The sequence below is a fragment of the Pinus tabuliformis genome, chromosome 7 (genome assembly GCF_031772625.1).
Source record: "Pinus tabuliformis cultivar Carrire ecotype Pingquan chromosome 7, CPIR1, whole genome shotgun sequence".
In the NCBI taxonomy this organism is placed as follows: domain Eukaryota; kingdom Viridiplantae; phylum Streptophyta; class Pinopsida; order Pinales; family Pinaceae; genus Pinus; species Pinus tabuliformis.
The window spans coordinates 2,039,346,232-2,039,366,550 of NC_142293.1; the positions used below are offsets into that span (position 1 = coordinate 2,039,346,232).

The 20,319-nt window shown below is 37.5% G+C and overlaps 1 protein-coding gene and 1 pseudogene across 2 annotated transcripts in view; one reads left to right on the forward strand and one right to left on the reverse strand.

The window, feature by feature from the left end:
* The window catches only part of LOC149256704 (serine/threonine-protein kinase PCRK1-like), a 108,081-nt gene that overhangs the window by 13,117 nt on the left and 74,645 nt on the right, over positions 1-20,319 (forward strand). For both annotated transcript variants that reach the window (XR_016267285.1, XM_089460848.1), the window contains exon 2: positions 1,391-1,651. Coding sequence is in view for 1 of the 2 variants with exons in the window: in XM_089460848.1 (XP_089316974.1) it covers positions 1,391-1,651 (261 nt within the window). In the remaining variant the exon portion in view is untranslated. The remainder of the gene's footprint in view (positions 1-1,390; positions 1,652-20,319) is intronic.
* On the reverse strand, positions 7,822-8,774 carry LOC149256705 (uncharacterized; annotated as a pseudogene).

The window sequence follows — 20,319 nt, forward strand, 5'->3', positions numbered from 1 at the left end:
TCAGAGAAAATTAGTAGTATTAGTTATTTGGTTCATTTCATTGTATATGACATTATGACATTATGACTCATGATATGAGATACATTTATATATTTTTTGTTGATATTTTGAGGCTGAGTTGGGACTCAGGAGTCAGGACTTACTATTCAGGGCATGATTCACTGTTATGTGTGATGTAGCACTAGAAATGATATTACACATCTTATATATTAGTTCTTTTATCATATTTATGTGTCAATGTATTTATTTTATGTTGTAGATGCTTTAGATATTAAAAAAATTGAAAAAAATGAATATTTTTGTATTTTACGATTTTTTCCCGATTTTTACCGATTTTTACAATTTTTTCTGATTTTTTCCCCTCACTGATTTAATCCCGATCGCAATTTTCGCAACATTGGTTTCAAAAACCTTCTCAAATGGCTCAACATTCCTCTAAATTGACCTAGATGTCCTCCCAACGACTAATAGAGGTGGATGGTTCCTTTCTTTTGGTGCAAAGGCTTGCTTGGTATGTGCTTCAAGCCTTGATCTCGATGATTGATGAGTTGTCTTGTGTGATTTGAGGCTGAAGTAACCCTCCAATGTCAGGTAGAGGTCCAAGGTTCCATTGACTCGCCTTTAAACCTTCCACAACTTGCTCCACTTAGAAATTCAACTTGGTCCCTTTGCTTGAAATACGATGCTTTCTTCCTTCTTCCTTAGTAACTTGCCTTTTACTTTATAAGACTCACAAAACTGTTGGTTTATATGCTAGATTTACAAAGACGTAGCTAACTGAAAATATGCAATAAACAATGGAATTTGAAGCACTCGAAAACACATTTATGTGTTCTAACTTCTTATTAACACGAAAAAATGATCACAACAACTCACTCAAGAGTCAAAACTGGAATTGATTGATAACTGTTGAAATTGAGTAATCTTGATCTTCTGCTCGCTGGGAAGGTCACAATTACAGATAGAATTCTAGCAGCAGGGCACATTTATTGGTTGAGGTTGTGCAATATCAACTAGCAAAAGACTAACAAGTCGTGCTGGCATTTAAGAATATATTTTTTGCTCATCGGCAAGATATTTTAACTATCTCTTATCAGAGCCATAGATTACCTCAAAACTAATATTGAACTTTCGATGTCATACAACAGTTTGATTGATATGAGGTAAGTATACCAAATTAACAAGTCTTTGATAATTATCTATATGGGGCAATTGACTGATGTATAGATTTGAAACAAAAAGAGGTTATAAATATTGCTGTTGATTTTCTAGAAGTTCTTTTGTAAATTCGATTTGATATCCCATTTGAAATTTCATGGCAACTTCTGCAAGTCCTAACTCATTGTGAGAAGATTGTAACCATTTGACTTGTTTATTGTTCAAACTACAGGGACACAAAGAGTGGATAGCAGAGGTGCATTTTCTTGGACTTGTTGAGCATCCTAATCTGGTGAAATTGGTTGGTTATTGTGCTGAAGATGATGCCAGAGGTCTTCAGCTGCTCTTGGTCTACGAGTTTATGCCTAATAAAAGCCTTGAAGACCACTTATTTAGTAAGGAATTACCTGTTCTCCCTTGGGCTACTAGATTAAAAATAGCCTTGGGTGCAGCTAATGGCTTGGCTAATCTGCACGAAGAATTGAATATCCAGGTTTGATATCGTTCACTGTACCTCATTCCTCACTTTTCTCTGAAGCTCTATTGACTCTAGTTGTCCTGTCAAATAATCTAATTTTTGTGACCGCATAGTTCCATAACAGCTCCACCATTTGGTCATCATTAGCAATTAATTCTGCATCTGGTCATAAATAGCAATTAATCTGCAAGCTTTGTTAATGAAGTAATTTTTTATTGTCTTAGACAAGTGAAAGTCTATGTACATCGTATTGGCCTGTTTCGTGTTTCTCAGGGTCAAGACAAGTTTGAAAGTCAGGATAGAATTTATTGTCAAAGAAATAAGAGTGAACTTTATAGTAACTGAACATTCTAGGGAAATAAGAACTTGTACAGCAAGGACGTTAGCAGAGAAGACTATCTAACATTAATAGCAATCCATAAGAATCTATACGAAGATTAAAGATGGGTGCTTTAAATCGATTATGAATACTCCTAGTATGGGAGTTCATTTTTAGGCTTTGGTCAAATACTAGTGTCTGATTCTGAGAACATAATTTTTTTTGCATCCTATTGACTTGTTGTTCTTTTCATGGTTAACATACTCATATTCAACTTGTACTTGCCAAAACAGCTGACTCAGGGCACGAATGTTAGATATCCAAAAATACAATATTATCATAGGTTATAAAATTGGAATAAAATAATTATTAATTTAAGATATTAAATTAATAATTATTATTCTAGAATGTTTAATTATTTAATGGAGACATTTAGAATTAGTGTATTGTTGTAACAAGATATGACTCTCCAAAAGTGTTGTATCTTAGGCTCTATTTTAGGAGATTTGTTAGCTAGATGGTTTGAATAACATTTTTTGTAAATGGACACTTGTTATTTAATAAGTGATTCATAATTAGAGGTAGTTAGGACATTGAGCTTATAAATAGCTCATTGCAAAAGTTTTTGGTTGTTCGGGTGTAAAGTTGTAAACTCTTGCAAAATCAAATATGTAATTATTTTTTTCTGATTAATAAAATTACGTGTCTGAGGACACTTCTGCGATTATTGTGGTATTGGAGCTCCAGTGATGCTGCAGTTGATTTGAGGAGGAGATTCCAGCTTTACAAGTTTTTGGAAAACTCCATTGAATTGTTCAGCAAATGATTGGTATGAAATTTGTCAAGTTTTTGTTCAAAAGAGAAGAAATTTTATTATTTTATTGATTTTAGATTTTTAAATCTGAAAATCAATTTTGTGAATTATTATCAAAATTGCTGTGTCTTGAATTTGTATTATTGTGGAGCTAGCTAAATATCTAATATTTGAGAGGCCGAGGCCGTGCCTGGCTATTCTGGACAACAAAGCCATCATATTCCTCACCTGCCCCATATTCTCATTCATCATTACCACCATTTCATCTAAAAAGCCTGAAAATTTCAGAGAAATACAGAAGTCGTTGTTTATTTTTGGTTCTATCTGGACTGTTCATGGGATAAGCCACTGTTTTATTTTTGAATCTGTGTGGATTGTTCACGGGATATGTTCCTTTGATTTCCGAAACCGCTGCCTCAATACTCCATAGAAACAAGCCGAATATAAAACTTCGATCGAGTCTCATAGAGCTTGAATTTTTGCAGTGAGAAACACTTGTGCTCTCCCTTCTCCTCCGGTTGCCTTCCATTGCCGCCGTCCATTGCATCTGTAGAATTCGTACAGTAAACTCCCACCACTGCACCATCAAATCACAGTGTAATCCACCAATGACATGCGTTGGTAGGAGAAGATTGCTGAGTTGGTAAGCGTGTAGCAAATGCAATGACCCCACTCTACATTGATGAGTAGGTTGCGCGTCCAAAACGGTGGAACAAAACGTGTAGATCTCACATGTTTATTTCATGGAAATTGGGCAATCGGACCAAACGTCCAGTCAACAACTGTTCACGGATTAGGCTATAAAAGATAAAGCTAATGACTCAGAATCTGATTTGCTAATAAATTTGGAATTTTCTATAAGTATCACAGGCGTCAGTGGCTGTAATCTTCTGCCTGCTTCTGCAGATCTCTAGTGTCAACAGATCCACCCATTTGCTCGCAACCACCTGCGGATCATCACATTGTAACTCAAAGTAATTTTACTTTGAGGGGGGGGGGTAACTTTTTTTTAACCAAGTTTTGCAAGAGCATCATTGTAAAAGTCAAATTTTGAAAGTTACCTTGTAATTTTTGAGAAATTGACTAGAGCCAAGTGCAAAGCTCAGTCATTTTTCTCCTGCTTCAACGACTATACGAGGGTCAAGGCCAAGCCCCGATAGATCGTGTTTTTTGCATGGTGTGTTGTGTTGCCCATCTTGACATTTTTGTTCTGATTCTTGGTGCGAAGCTTCAACGCTACAATGTCTAAGTTGATTAATTTGTTTTCTGATACCGACAAACTTGAAGGCACAAAATCTTATAAAACATGGCATCGTCTCATCGAAAGCACTCTCATTTACAATGAATTATGGCAGGGTATATGTGATGGAGATATTAAGTCAAATAAACCCACAGATGCAGCTGCACTAGCAAAATGGGAAGTTAAGAATGCCAAAGCCTTAGCTCTTATTAAATATTCTGTGAATGATGAAATGTATGTCCATATAGAAAATGCTACAGATGCATGGTCTGCTTTGAAAACTTTTAAAGACCTCTTTGATACTCTGCCTGAATCAAAGAAAATTGATTTACAATTAAAATTGTTGCAACAAAAATTGACTGAAGGAGGTGATGTTCTTGAATATATCTCAAGACTTAAGAATATTAGGCAGGAAATCATTAATGCTAGTTTTCCAGCAATAGATGATAGTTTTATGGTAACAATTGTAATTGCTGGACTTCCTTCTTCCTACACGCATTTTTGGAGACTCTACAATTAACTAGGAAATTAGAGAAACTAAAGTTTGATGAGCTTTGTGAAATGTTGACTCAACATGATAAAACCTTTGGGAAGAAGAAGAAAGTTGGTGAAGATGTTTTTTTCACAGAGGCCAACACTAGTAAATCATCAGCAGATAGTGCTCGAGGCAGAGGCAGAGGGAATCAGAGTCAAGCAACACATAATGTACAAAGTCGAGGTTGAAGTCAAAGCAAAGGAAACAACTTTAATAGAGGCAACAGTGCAGGAAGGAGGAATTTTCAAGGTAGAGGAAACAACCAAGAAAGAGGCAATTTTCAGGGACAAGGAAATAATAATCAAGGTAGAGGACAATCTCAACATAGAAGTCAAAGCAGAGGTAGAGGACAATCTTCAGGAAGAGGAAGAGACTTAAGTCAAATTGTGTGTCGAAGATGCAACAAAGTTGGCCATTATGCTGAAGATTGTCGAACATCTCTTAATAAAATGCCCAAGTTTCAGCAGCATTCAACGCAATTTGCAAATGATCAAGATGATGATAACTCAGAATATGTTTTTACTTCCTCACCAGCATCACAACTTTCATCCCATCTTAGAAATGATTATGAAGATGCGTGGATCTTGGATTTAGGGGCAACTCAGCACATGACTTATCGACGTGATTTTTTTTGGAATTTTCAAGATTTCCAACTTAATTCCATTTTTCTTGCAGATGATACAAAACATACTCCTTATGGAAAAGGAGCAGTTAAAGTTTTTCTCCCTGGCATTGGAGAAAAAATGATTTCCAATGTATGGTATGTACCAAGTTTTAAGAAAAATTTGCTCTCTTTAGTCATGATTCGACAAGCAGGACATCAGGTGATTATGGAAGATGGTTTAGTCAAGATTAATTCAGTCAAACAGAGTTTGAAAACTGTCATGACAGGTTATGAAGATGGAAAACTGTTACGGATGAAAGGGACAGTTATTCCAAGGCATTCTGATTTTGCAGGGGCAGTGACTACAGGTATTTCACTTGTAAGATTATGGCATGTAAGATATGGACATTTAAATTTTGAGAGTCTTTCTTAATTGCAGAAACAAGAAATGGTTAAAGGACTTCCCACTTTCAAAGGGAAAATGCAAAATGTGAAGCTTGCATTTATGGCAAACAAAGTCGAGAAAGTTTTCCAACAAGTTCATGGTGTGCAAACAGGCGTCTACAACTAGTTCACAGTGATGTTTGTGGAATAGGGGCAACTCAGCACATAACTTATCGACGTGATATTTTTTGGAATTTTCAAGATTGCCAACTTAATTGCATTTTTCTTGCTGATGATACAAAACATACTCCTTATGGAAAAGGAGCAGTTAAAGTTTTTCTCCCTGGCATTGGAGAAAAAATGATTTCCAATGTATGGTATGTACCAAGTTTTAAGAAAAATTTGCTCTCTTTAGTCACGATTCTACAAGCAGGACATCAGGTGATTATGGAAGATGGTTTAGTCAAGATTAATTCAGTCAAACAGAGTTTGAAAACTGTCATGACAAGTTATGAAGATGGAAAACTGTTACGGATGAAAGGGACAGTTATTCCAAGGCATTTTGATTTTGTAGGGGCAGTGATTACAGGTATTTCACTTGTAAGACTATGGCATGTAAAATATGGACATTTAAATTTTGAGAGTCTTTCTCAATTGCAGAAACAAGGAATGGTTAAAGGACTTCCTACTTTCAAAAGGGAAAATGCAAAATGTGAAGCTTGCATTTATGGCAAACAAAGTCGAGAAAGTTTTCCAACAAGTTCATGGCGTGCAAACAGGCGACTACTCATACTTGGCAAGACTCGACAGTATAAGGCACCGCAAAAGAATAATTTTTAATGTAGGAAAAAGTACTCATGCATACTGCGAGTATTTGTTTGAGTGGTAACACTCAACTAGGTATTGTTAAGATTCTAATGAAAATGTTGTCAACAGTTCTATTGTTAAAAGTATCATAATTAATATTAATGGCCCATACTAACTATAGGTCTGTTAAGAGACAGATAACTCTCTCATGGTCATCCATTTCCGCTAATTAGCAACAGCAAGGACTCGAGTAACTTGACATACTTGATTAGTAGTAAATGATTGCCAGTACCTTTGAGTATTACAACTACCTTGCAATTATGTTCTTGTTGTGTACCAGTTGAAGCACACCCTAGTGGTTAGAGTGTAAAATACGAGGAGAAAAAGTTTCTTTTCTTGAATGCAAAAAGGAAAATTTATAGAAATTATAGAGAATTTACAAGATCCCATCCTTACCTGTAGGGGTTTTGAATGCAGGTTGAGTGATATTCCTGTTAGGATTTAGGGCATAAACATTATGTTGCAGTCAAATACTGTAATACGCGGGGAAAACATTGTATGCCAATTGAAGCACGCATACAAGTTAGGTTATGGAACACTAGGAGATCTAAGATGTTTTTAATTTTCAAAGCAAAAAGGAATTGTTTATGTAAATTAGAGAATTTAAAAGACCCCAGCCATACCCGCAGGGGTTTTGGATGCAGGTTTAGTGATATACCTGTTAGGATTTAGGATATAAACATTATGTTGCATACAAACAATTAAGAGAGAACCCAATCAATATACTCGGGTGCCATTGTACACAGATATTCAGTGCATTTCATATAATCCCAGGACTATGCAAATGTAAAAATGACTATGAATGATTATGACTTGCTTGATGATTAAAACATCGCTGAGACACCACACATATGTTAAGAGGGTAAAATATCAAATAGCGTAGTCTCAAGAGGTGTCAATTTTGCTCGGAAAATAATGGAAATTCTGTTTTGGAGATCCGAACACTGTTGGACACCTAATCCTCAATGGGTTAGTGTGGACGCCGAATGGACAAAAGGAGTCCAAGAGACCTTGGGATGTGGAACCCAATGGTCACATGTTGTACTATAAATGTATATCTCATGTTAATAAAAGAATGTACTTGCATGATTTATCTTTCATATTTTCTTGCTCCCATGTGTGTTTAACATGGTATCAGAGCAGGCGTATTCCTGCCCTGCAAAAATAATTTGAGCCATTTGTTTTATGGCCTCTCTATGCAATTTATTTTCTGCCTGAAATCCGCTGCTGACTGACATCTCTGACCTCTGTCTGCCATACTGGCGCTCTCTGTACCTGCGCTCTCATTCTCTGCCACTACCTGCGCTCTCTGTCCATAAACGCCCCATTTAAAAGCGCTGATCCATCTGTGATTTACCATTATTGGCTGTCCTGACTGCCAAGCGTTTCATGATAATTACGCTGTCCTGTTGCAACATAAACCTAATATGTGTTACACCCCCGCCTGTCTTTCCAATGCATCTGCATGAAAGTGAAAGGCTGTCCCTGAACACCTAGTGTAACTTCATCGGAAATATCCGCAGCTGATATAGAGCTTCTTGATACACGCAACTTGTCTATTTCCTTTTCCAACTGCTTCCTTATGAAATCCATGGAGTGAGCTGTGACTTTGTCCACCTTGTTGCAGACTATTAGTAGTGGAATTTTCTTCTTCACTACAACTGCCCTTGTCAATATATCATAGAGATACTCAGCTGTTGCTCGACTGTTTGGCAAAAAATCCAAAGCATCAACAACGAACACAATCCCAACAGCCTGAGATAAAAACTCATCCAGCTTAGTTCTCAATCTTGAATGACCCGACACATCCACTACATGAACTGGCTTTATATTTCCCTTCTTTGAAGATTCTTAATGCAGTACAAAGCAGTCTTCATTTGGATCCATTGAGGTCACAGTCCCTTGGTGTGTCGAACCATCACGCAGCTGATAGAAAAGTACAGTCTTGCCTGCACCACTTAAGCCTGCCAACAAAATAGTATTTGATTTCCGCTGCGCCTTAAGAGTCCTGTGACCTGTGGGTTATGGGGAAACGAGGTGTATCGGTTGTAAGCAGCTCGACCGGTATAAGTATTAAAAAAAAATCCGAAGTTTTGGGTTCTTTTTCCTGCATTTAGCGCACCGATTTGATTGAAATCTGTGAATTTCTGGCTTGTATGGAAACTCGCCTGTGATTTTATTGTGTTTTTGTCGACTTTTTGAGCGGTCTGGCCCTGGATTGCTCGCTCTGTAATCTTTGGCGGTTTTCTGGAGTCTCGTCGTGGAGAGATTGCAGCAGATCTATGTTTGAATGGTGATGTACTGAGCGTGGAGCAGCCGAAGCGTGGATATGAGCTATTCATGCGTGGTATTGAATGGTATCTCTGCGTGGTCATGAATGCGTATTAACGCTGTGGTATATATGTTTTTATATGGTGTGTTAATCCTGCACATATCTATTTTCATTTCAATGGTATAAGAAACTTGAATCCACCGCCTGCCTCCCAGCAAATGTTATGCATATAAAATCGTTTAGTGATGTACTGATGTAGTGTCAAGAGGGGATTGGAAAGAGAATGGGGGTTGGATCGAAATGAGAATTTTCTGGTAACATAGATAAAAGATCCTTTCACTCACAAGCCGCAACTATAATTTGAGCTGGGATGTATGTATTTTACAGTGATGCTTTTGATAAAGCTCTTCTCAGGAGAGGTTGACAGAGCCATTTAAGACCGGTAGAGGTCTAACATATGTGATCAAGTTAAACCATAATTGTGCATCACGTTTTTCCATATGACAGTTGGTTGTAGAGTTCTAACGTAGATGATGAAATTGAACCCTGAATTATGTATCATTTTTACCCATATGTCAGCTGCTTGTAGCGGTCCAACGTAGATGGTGAAGTTAACACATGAATTGTGCATTATGTAAGTGAGCTGAACTCATTCTTCACTAGCGTGTTGGTTCTACCTTCAGGAGTGCTCGAACTGTTTGTACTTCAACTGCAGATTGTGGAAGACATTCATTTTTTCTTGCAAAGGAGTGTTGTTTATGCATGGAAGAAATCAACCAGAGATGTGGCTTCATCCATAATCTGCTCATTAACGAATAATACCATTTTTATGGGTATTCTCGACTATATATTTATATAGAGGTCAGTTCGTTCTGTGCATCCAAAGTTTTCTCTGTTTGAGAAATCCACCCAAAAGGCTCTCTTTTTCTCAAGAAATCCACCCATTCATGCAAAGAACTATAGAATCTGTTTTGTGTTAAAGTTCTGTGGAGAGACTCTTCCAGAAATTGTGTGGCTGTGGGGTCGACGTATGCCAGTGTCATCTACAACAACCAAGGGCAAAGTTTTGTGTGAACTTGTCTATGAATTGATGTAATCTATTAATTTGATGCAAGGAGTGTTGTTGACTGTTTGCATTAAACATAGATTAGATTTAGAGATTTGATATGATAGTATTGACACATTATTCTTTGTAAATGCCTATGATAAAGCAACTATTGAGTTGGTACTGTTGACATTGTTGATCTATAGACATGTATTGATGAAGTGGAGTATGATTTCACATTCTAGGGTTTCAGAGATAAGTCTTGCATTACCAAGTATTATTGACTGAATATGCTGGTGGATAGACTCTGATGATGATGTTGAATTGATGGGCTAAGTGTTATGTCAGAGAGCTTGACAAGCCTTGATACACTGCTATAGTTTTACCACTATTGGTTTGATCATTGCTATGGCAATGTTGCAATGGACAGAACATGGTTGAGATTGCTCTACTAAGACTGTCGACAAATTTCATTTGCGAAGAAAGTCAAAGATTGACTCTTTTTTTCACAGTGTGAGTAGTTTGAATAATTTGAGAAGTACATTAGAGCAACGAGTCATTTGCTACATTGAAATTGGTACTGTGTTGTCTGCTACAGTGACTTTGTGATATTGGCATCCTGCTATTCATCTAATAGTTGCAATTATTTATAGACCAATTTGTAGCTGAAGATAACATCAGTTCTCTGATTATATTGGTCTGAAATGGATAGAATAGATGATGTATTGAAACTACTGAATAATTTAATACTTTCCACTGTTGATGAGATGGTTAAGATCAACAAAACCTCTCTTTCCAATATTAAAATTTGTCTCCAAAATGCACATGAGAATATTGAGTTTTTGCAGCTTGAGACAAAGCTGCAGCAAGAAGAACTACAACAATGGAGTCATCATTCTGAACCTGTTTCTATTCAGAAGTTTGAAACAGACACCAATCAACAGCAAGTCAATAATGTTACTGTTCATTCAAATAAAGCAGCAATTGTACATGCAGATGCAGAAACTCATTCTGCACTTCCTAAGCCCATCATCAGACCTTGGGAACAGCTTGTCCACAACAAGCACAGAACTGGTCTTGGATATGACAAGGACTTGTCCTTTCATATTCCAGACTACTCAAAGCCCATTCTGTTTCAGAGTGTTGGATTCATTCATGATAGTTCACCTGCTCCTCATGACAGTTCACCTCCAGCTGTTCCAGATTCTACTCCTCTTCCACAGCAAAAACAACAACCACAGATTGTAAAATCCCAACACTGTGACCGAGTTGGCCATTTGAAAGATCACTGTTTTGATCTTCATCCATGTAAGCACTGCCATAAAACCAGTCATTCTTCACACAGATGCTTCAGAAACAAACGTCCTGCAAGAACAAAGATTCATCTTGGATGGATCGCTTCTTGGCAATGGGCATCAACAGCCAAGAAGATATTCCAAACACATGTCAGAACTTCTTCCAGAGTATTGAACAGTCTTGCAGTTGAGTTTTCTCCATCTTCTCACCTTGTATCTGACAGGGGGGGAAATGATGGTCATCTACAAGCTTCAAAGTCGCATCAAGTGAGCCTGAGCCACAACCTGCCACACCAGTTTCAGAGTTGTAGCCAGAGACAAAGATGCCCCTGAACATGCCTTTAGTTGGCAATCTGGGACACTTCCTCTAGTAGAAGACTTCAGCTTCTTGCCAGTTTCGGAAGCATTCCAGGAACGAAATTGAGAACACTTCCTCTAGCAGAAGACTCCAGCTTCTTGCCAGTTTTGGAAGAGTTCCAGGAATTGCATTAAGCATTCCAGAGTTGTTGGTCATCCTTAAACCATCACAGGTTGAGACTTCCCTTTTCAGGTTGAAGTTCTCCCTTTTATGCGAGGTAAGGCCTCCCTTTCATGGTTGAAGGTTTCCCTCTTTAAAACAATAGGATCACTTCCTCTAGCAGAAGACTCCAGCTTCTTGCCAGTTTTGGAAGAGTTCCGGGAACTGCACTAAGCGTTCCAGTGTTGGTGGTCATCCTTAAACCACCGCCCTTTATACCAACATTTCATAGAGCACATTCGGCCTAGTGCTGCCATGCATTTTTTGCACATTTTGTATTATAGCTCTCTTCTTGGACTTGTACATAACCCTTCGGATTAAGGGGGGGAATGTTGGACACCTAATCCTCAATGGGTTAGTGTGGAAGCCGAATGGACAAAAGGAGTCCAAGAGACCTTGGGATGTGGAAACCAATGGTCACATGTTGTATTATAAATGTATATTTCATGTTAATAAAAGAATGTACTTGCATGATTTATCTTTCATATTTTCTTGCTCCCATGTGTGTTTAATAGATACAACTGTCGAATTTCAAGATACAACTGTGAAATTTCAAGATTTTGGTGTCTCAGGAGTTTTTGATGGTGCAAAAACCTATTTTCATCATAAAAACATGATTCAAGCACTCCAACTGTCAATATTTTTCTTGAAAAAAGTGACTGAATTCTGGCGATTGTTGACCATCTAAACGAAATTAACGCCTCAGTAAACAACGCCATATCTAATAACCATCGGTTGGCTTTGCAATAATTGCTAACCATCATACGAAGAAGCCCAATTTTAACACTAAAGTCCGCACCAATCTAACTTAAAGGGACCACATGATGACCATTGGATGGTCACGAGTGTCCCAAGACAAGATCACTGCTTTAACACATCTCTTCTTAAGCTCGAGTTGGGAAATGAACGAAGGAAAGGTGGCATAATAAGATTATAGATAGCGTTTGAGACCACCACTGAAGGTATCTGTAATTAATCAATTATATATTCATTAAGTAAATATTACATCCCAACCCTCCCCTTATTATTCACTTTGAAAAGATGTGGTCAAAATGGCTAAATAAACATTACGACAACATCCCCTTGATGTTTATTTGGGACAGGGAATACAATTATGACCAATTATGACAGTCTCTACCGTCTCTAGAAAATGATAATTTACAGCAAAGGAGAGCATGTTGAAACTGAGAGTGATCTGACGAAGATGCTATAGGATTCTATGATTTCACCAAGGCGCAATAGGATTCTATGATTTGACCAAGACGCAATAGGATTCTATCTATAATAGTGGAAAATAGTGATTCCACCCAGAAGAGGAACATCTTGAGCTATCCAATATTAAAGCTTGCTGTCAATTTTTACACAAAAATAGCAGACAATATGCCCTGATTGAATGGATTTTCATTCCTATTAAGGCAGGTAGGCAAGTCTTCTTGCCCTATGATGAGAGCTTCTGTCTTTCCTAATTCATGATGGCTCCAACAACTGCCATCGTGCAACTTAGCTCCTACTTTCGATAGAATCATGGGTTGGTTCTAGATTTAGGCTTGAGTTATCCAAAAATTGGGAATTTAATAATTGCTCATCATTAGGAAGGTAAATCCTTCAAATTTGACCTTGTATGCAAGCAACTTCAAGAAGATAACCTGGAGCATTAGATGCAATAAGATACAAATAAGGTGCCAAAGGGCAACCTTGTCTAATGGATTGGTCGACCAAAGTCTCTTCTGATAACTGCCCATTCACACATAACCCAGAAGAAGCTTTTGAAATCGAGGTCTGACTGTGCTAGTGAAAAAATCCGAAATTCAAGCCAAGAGAGCGTATGAAGAATGAAATATCATTTGATTTCTATCAAAGACCTTGTCAAAGTCAACCTTGAGAAAGAGATCCGTCTAGCTGGTCTCCCTTGCTTATTCAAGACTTTCATAAGCAGTAATAGGGTTGTCTGGGCTGAAATGCCCTTTGATAAATCCCGTTTCCTCAGTCTGAATGTTTTAACTTTTGGGTAGCCATATGTATGATGCAGGCAGGAAGAACTCTAGTTAAAAGTTCACCACCAGCAGCTTACTATGTCCTTTCACATCCCTTTAGGAACCAACTTGATAATCCCTCCAATGACTTTCTCCCACGTAGAGCCTATAGCCAAATCTCATTGGCACATCCAGAATGGATTATCACTGGGCCAAAGAGCCAGATAAAACTCATGAGGCAGTCTCTCCATGCTTGGTGATCTACATTTAGTCAATGAACCATATTTTTAAAATTTGGAAACTGGAAGAACTCAATTTTGTCCAAAAGGCCAGACAATAATGATTGCTCATACTTAGGAATTATTAGGGATAATGCAATTGATGAACTGCTTAGCAACAAGGTGATCAATGTCACAAACACTAGAAGAAAAAGTACTGATAATGTGCATGAAATGTCTTTTATCCTGTCATAACTATCAATCAGATCCCCATCTAAGTATTTTAGCATGAGAAGTTTCTCTGAAGCTTGTTTCTGTTTTAGTTGGTGAAAGTAACATCTTCACAGCATTTTATGATCCCTACTTATCCCAATTGGTTCGGGTTCTGCTTTGGGTCTTGGCTTTATATTCCTCAAAATTACAATTTTGATATTTGTGATTTCCAGCTTCTATAGTAAGAAGTGCCTGAGAGTAATGTTTCAGGATCAGTTGCCTTTGAATTACCCATACCATTGTTTTGAACCACACTTGGGATCATCTTTGGGATTGAATGAATGAAATAGAAGAATGATAGAAAACTGGTGAAGTTATTAATATAGATTAGTAAGGGAGAAAAGGGCACAACAGTGAGTAGGCCTAATCTCCAAACCAAAGTTAGCGCCGAATTTATCTTATTATATTATCAAACTATGCTTCTAAGACTCTTAGAGGTTTTACTAAGTCCTAATAAACTAAAATAAGTTTTGAAGGTTTTTATTATAACTTACTCAAGCTACTGCTAATTTACCATAATTATAGATTAAATTGAATTCATGGTTACTTAAAAAGGTTAATCTTGTCTAATTAATTTTATAAAGTTAATTTTCTTTACAAGGTTACTCTATAATTGATTAATTCCTATGTGTCGAAGTTCTCAACTACCTCAAGGCATAGGTGAAGCACTTCAATCCTCAAATCCACAAATCTAAGCCCCCTCAAGTGGGTTAGTTCTCATACAAGCAAATCAACCAATACTCGGAAACTAAGCTATAACATGAAACAAAGAGTTAATTCTATGTAGACAATTTTCTCTAATATTTCAAAACAAGTTAATGAAAATAAAGAGTAGTAACCACATATGCTTTAAATACTTTACCTCAAGTGTAGATTCTACTCTTTGAGATGATACTTGATTGGAACTTCACTTAAAAAATAAAATAAAATAGAATAAAAAACTAAGAAGCCCCAATAGAAAATATTTTTGCTAAGAAATCTCTATTATTTGCAACTAATGAGATTGGTGAGAGGGTGGGAGCAACAACGATGGAGAGCACAACTAGGGCTTGTAGCAAAGTTTGTTTTCACAAAGGATCTTTTGGAAGCGGCCAGAGCATCGTGAGTTCTATAGAGAATGAAAGCATCCATATTGTCCTTTCGGGATAAGACCGCAGGATGCATAAGAAGCCTGATAATCACTATAGGAAGCAAGGAAGCGTAGTCTTCCATTATCAACTTTCTCTGGTTATTTTTGAAGAGGCTGCAGTGGAGTTTCGTTTGGAATTGAGGGGATCGCTTCTTGTCTTCAAGACAATGTTGAAGAATGTAACTAGGTTCAGTCTTCATAATTGTATTTGAGTCACAATGAAATGTATTTATCAAAAGAAAGAAAAAGTAATTATTATTATTATTGTTATTGACTTATTAAAGCATGGGTTTCATGCTTGGGTCATCATGTTTTAGGTCAGAGTCCCCATTAAGGACGTCTAGGATTTATACCGAGTCTTTAGTCATTGTCCATTAAAAGAGACCCTTCTTGGGCTTTTGAATCATGTAAAAAGATTTATTATTGAGTCAAATAAATTATTTGTCACCTCCACACCAAGTCGGCCTCAAGGAGATCAAGTCGGCCTCAAACAAGGTAATTCGACCTCACCAAAAGGGTATATATACAAGCAGTTCGAATTCATTTGGAGACACTCACTCACACAAGTTCGATTCACAAGAAGAAGTAGCTAAAAAGTGTGAAGTTTGAAAATAAGGAGAAGAATTACTAGGAAGGTCAAGATCGAAGTTTTGGGCCATCTATCTCTCACAGGTGTGAACTTTTAAGAAGATCGAAGTCTCTATTGCTACATCGAAGTTGTTGCTGCTAGTTGTGTGAAAATTTCTGAATCTTTACAAACAGAAATCATACTGCAGTCACTGGTTTATCATCTCCTACTTGTTATTTCACTCAACAAGTTATTTAATTATAAACAATGATGAAAAACACTACTGTAGACTACACTGACATAGAAATCCTTAACTAAAACAATATATGAGACAAACACTCAAGGGACATCGTTATTTTTGGACAACACGTCCCCAGAAAAACCCAACTTGGGAAAACTGGTGCAACAGATAGAGGGTTTGTATTATTAAGCAAGCAGAATCTGAGTACAACAGGTTGCCTCTCACGCCGACTAACCTTTAAGAGAAATCTCGACAGCAAGAAATACATACGAGGGTTTACCTCATTCCCCAAGTCACGAATGATCTAGTGAGTGATCTGAATATCGACAAACACTGCGAAATCCCTGAGCAATCACTGCTTGGGCCACCGTCTTGCCCCTAGGAGACCGCGCCACTCCTTCTGTTGGATCGCTTTGCTGGAGGAAGACTGCTGTTTAGCCCTCCCGGCTTAGAACCTCGCTTCTTCGGCAAAATCTCGGACTTTTGATGAATACTCTGCACTGCCACTGCAAGAGACCCTCCTGGTATGCGTCAGCATTGCGTGAGCCTCTCCTGGGCTACATAGGCCTCTGCGCTGCCTCTTTGCCACGTACTATTTGGCTCAGAACTCCTTTCTGATCCAAATCTTTGCTTCTGCCCCTCTCACTGCAACTCAAATCACTTGTTCGATTTTCTCAGCAAACCACGCCCGAGAAAAATTGAACTGACCGATCACTTGGTGTATCTCCAATTGACCCTGAAGCCTCCTCTTATACTTTTCCTGTTAATGAATCAACGACCGAGATTAAGTACCTAATCAATGACTAAGATTAAATTAGACTTGATCCTCGTCTCTTAGAAGCTTCTCACCCATATTTTTAATAATACCCATTAATATTTTTATTTTCCTAAGCTTAGACTTAGGAACCCCATTAAAAATATTAATTATTCTAATAAAACACAAACCGGGTGAAATTTCACCAAACGATTTCTTGGTCTTGGAGATCTCATGTATTCCCCCTCCACAAAATTTCGGAGCTAGAGCACATCCGATGCTACTTGAAATCAACACTCCCTCTTAGCGAGGATTGTGCTCTAACAATACTTCCTAATAGAAGCATCACACTGATCCACGACATCGGTCCTCTGTGTTGCTGATGCTTGGCCTGTTTCCCTTCATCCACTGCACTGCTGCATCTTGTACTGTTGCCCATGACATTGCCACTGTCACTGCTACATCTGTACTGCAGCTCCCTCTCAATATGCTGCATCATGCTGCCCATAGCATTGCCACTGCTAATTGCTGCATTGCAACTCAGTTGCTAAGAAGTAAGCAATTGAAAAGTCACCCAAAAGATGACATGCTGGTCACTCTGGATACACCGTGATGCTGAAGCTACCTCTGCTGCTAATCTGCGCTGACCCCGTGATGCTGAAGCTACCTCTGCTGCTAATCTGCGCTGACCCCGTGATGCTACTATGCTGCTGTTGTATCTGCTTTGTGCCTCCCGCAATGCTAAACCCTCTACTGCTCAACCCTCCACTGCGCTGCTTCAGACTTTGGCACTCTAGCTTTGCCACTGTCGCTCCATCATCCCTCACACCAATTGACTCCCGTCATCCTGCTACTGTCATTAAGGGCTCCTGTAGCCGTATGTGATCCAAGAGTTTGGGCACCTCAAGGATCCTGCTCCTTGTGTAGTCCTCCCGACTACAACTCAGTGTCACCCCCACCTCTTCTCTAGAGGTGCATGAGCACTCATGGCGCAATCGTCATCCTCGCCTTCTCTGTCAGCTTTCGTTGGAGCAACCTTTGTATCAGAGTTCTCTTCCTTGCCCTTCTTCTGAGGACACTGTGTGGCGAAATGTCCTAGTTCCCCACACTTGATGAATCTGACTTTGGTTATATCCTTTTCTTCCTCTTTTGTTGCCCTTGTTGTTCCGATGATGCGAGAGCTGCATCCTCCTCCTTCTTGGCCAACAACCAGATTTTTGGTCAAAGACTCAGATTAGAGAAACTCTAAAAGATTTTTGGTCAACAGGTTTCGGTATGAGATGAATTTAAAAAATTTTGAGTTTTGCTAAAAGGTTATATGGCCAAAATAAAAAAAACTAAGGTCTGATACCAAATGTAATAAACAAACCTGAAGCATGAGTTAAATAATTATAATTTTTGAAATATAAAATAATCTATTGAAAATAAAAATAATATATTGAGTAAATGTATGAAAAAATGATATGATATGACTATTACAAATGAGGGTTCCATTATAAGTATTAGGGGTGAGTTCCCTTTTATAAGAAGTCATGTCTTTTCATAGAGACATGATTTTTAATGTGTTTTTTTATTAACAATTAATTATTATTATTACTGGTTATTTACTATGTTGCACTGGATTTTGGGATTTGAGATGGGAGAATGACGGGGATAGGTCTGCATTCCTGGAATGGTTAGAGTGCACTCCCAAAATTTTCAGGAGATCACAGGTTGGTGATGACTATATATATATATATTCAGAATTCACTATTAACATTTGTAGTTGTTTTAATCTTGTAAGCATAACAAGCTATATTTTATAGTATTATGCACAACCCTTATACTCACTAGTTATGAAAAATTTTGAGAAATTTAAAAAGGGTTGAGTGACATTCCATTATTGGCCACTAGACATGGACTTTAGCTATAGGAAAATTAATTGTAACTACTTTCAATTTGTAATAAGGTCCATGAAGGATCTATCAGACAAAGAACTATATTTATTGCAGTTTTTTTTCCTTCATTTCTTGTTAATTATGACTATGTTAAATATAAAAGGCATTCCCTTCTCAATAGGGTTTGCAAACTTTTACAGCTGTGTTGAAAACCACTATAAAATAATTTGGTTTTGTAAAGAGATTAAATTCATATTTCAAATTAAGGAGGTAATTGAATAGGAATTTATTTAAACATTTAGTACCCAATCCATGTCACTACTATTTGACTGTTTTTGCAATGCTTGAGGTTGGGATGGTGAAAGCACTGCACTTGAATGACTCCTCGAAACCCTTGTACAATATGTAAAAGTTGAGATGACCTGAAAAATGAGAAAGAACAAGACCCTTGTACAATATGTAAAAGTTGAGATGACCTGAAAAATGGGAAAGAACAAGAGGAATAATCATAAAGATTATCTTTTTAAAATGTTGCATTCTCTGTTTTCATGACATGGAGGCTGCATCCTGTAATTTTACCAATGAAACACAATATCTAAATAACAAGAAATCCAAATTGAAACCCATTATACAAAACCCATGTTTTGAGTTGCAACCTGTACAAAAAATTTAGATTCAATGGATTACAAAAATAATGGATGGGAAAAATCATAATATTGTTCAATCATCAATATCCATGATAAACTGAAGCTCTATGCTTGGATTATCCTTGAAATCTGCCCAAAACATCCCTGAAATCTGCCCAGAAAATCCTTGAAATCTGCAAAAAAAACCTCCATGAAATCTTTTTGGAACATCTCTGAAATCTGTCTAGAACACCTTGGGGACGACCAGCAAGTCCCTCAAGTCTCCAATGACGACCAGCAAATCCCTCGAGTCTCCAATGAAGACCCCAGCAGTTTCGGGATGTTTCCCAAGGGTCCAAAAGTCCCTCGAACGTGGGGACCCAGGGTACATAGGTTTTTTTTGGGAGGACGGGTCTCCATGCAACATGGTTATTTATAATACTTATATATATTTAAGTTCATAACATACAAACCCCCCTCGTGTGGCACATGTGAGATCTTTAGGTGCATATGAACTTGCATGTGTGCCTGCTCTTTGTTGATCTGCTAAACTTGCTATATGGCTGTTGGGAATGATTTGCTGCTGCTGAAATCTCTCATGATAATTTCCTCCCTTGGCCTTGACCTTGACCTCTAAATGAAAGTCCTACACCTTTTGTTGATATCTCTCACTTGAGAAAATACTTTTTTCAAATTTGTGCTTTTTTTCTCTTTAGGCTGTCTTCTATAATTCTTCATTGACCTAAATTTTTATTACTAATTTCCAAAGTGATTGAAGTTTGAGATTAAATTAATAAATTTCAACTCACTTGAGATCAATGATTAAGATTAAATTTAAATCAGTCATGTAATTGAGTAACATTTCCTTATATTTCCCTAGTTCAATAACCAAAATTACTTGATTAACTTGATGAATGTGCTATTTTAAAATTAGACTTAGGAGAATCATAAAAAAACAACGGAATAAAATAAACAACAAGTTTCTTAAGTGAGACTTTGGCGGACTCTTCCATGCTTGACACCTAGCCTATGTAGATTGACCTTGTCCACTGTTAAACTTCAATAAGATTGAACTTTTAAAAAAATAGTCATTAATTTGATTTTATCTAGTTATTGTAAATCGTAATAGCTC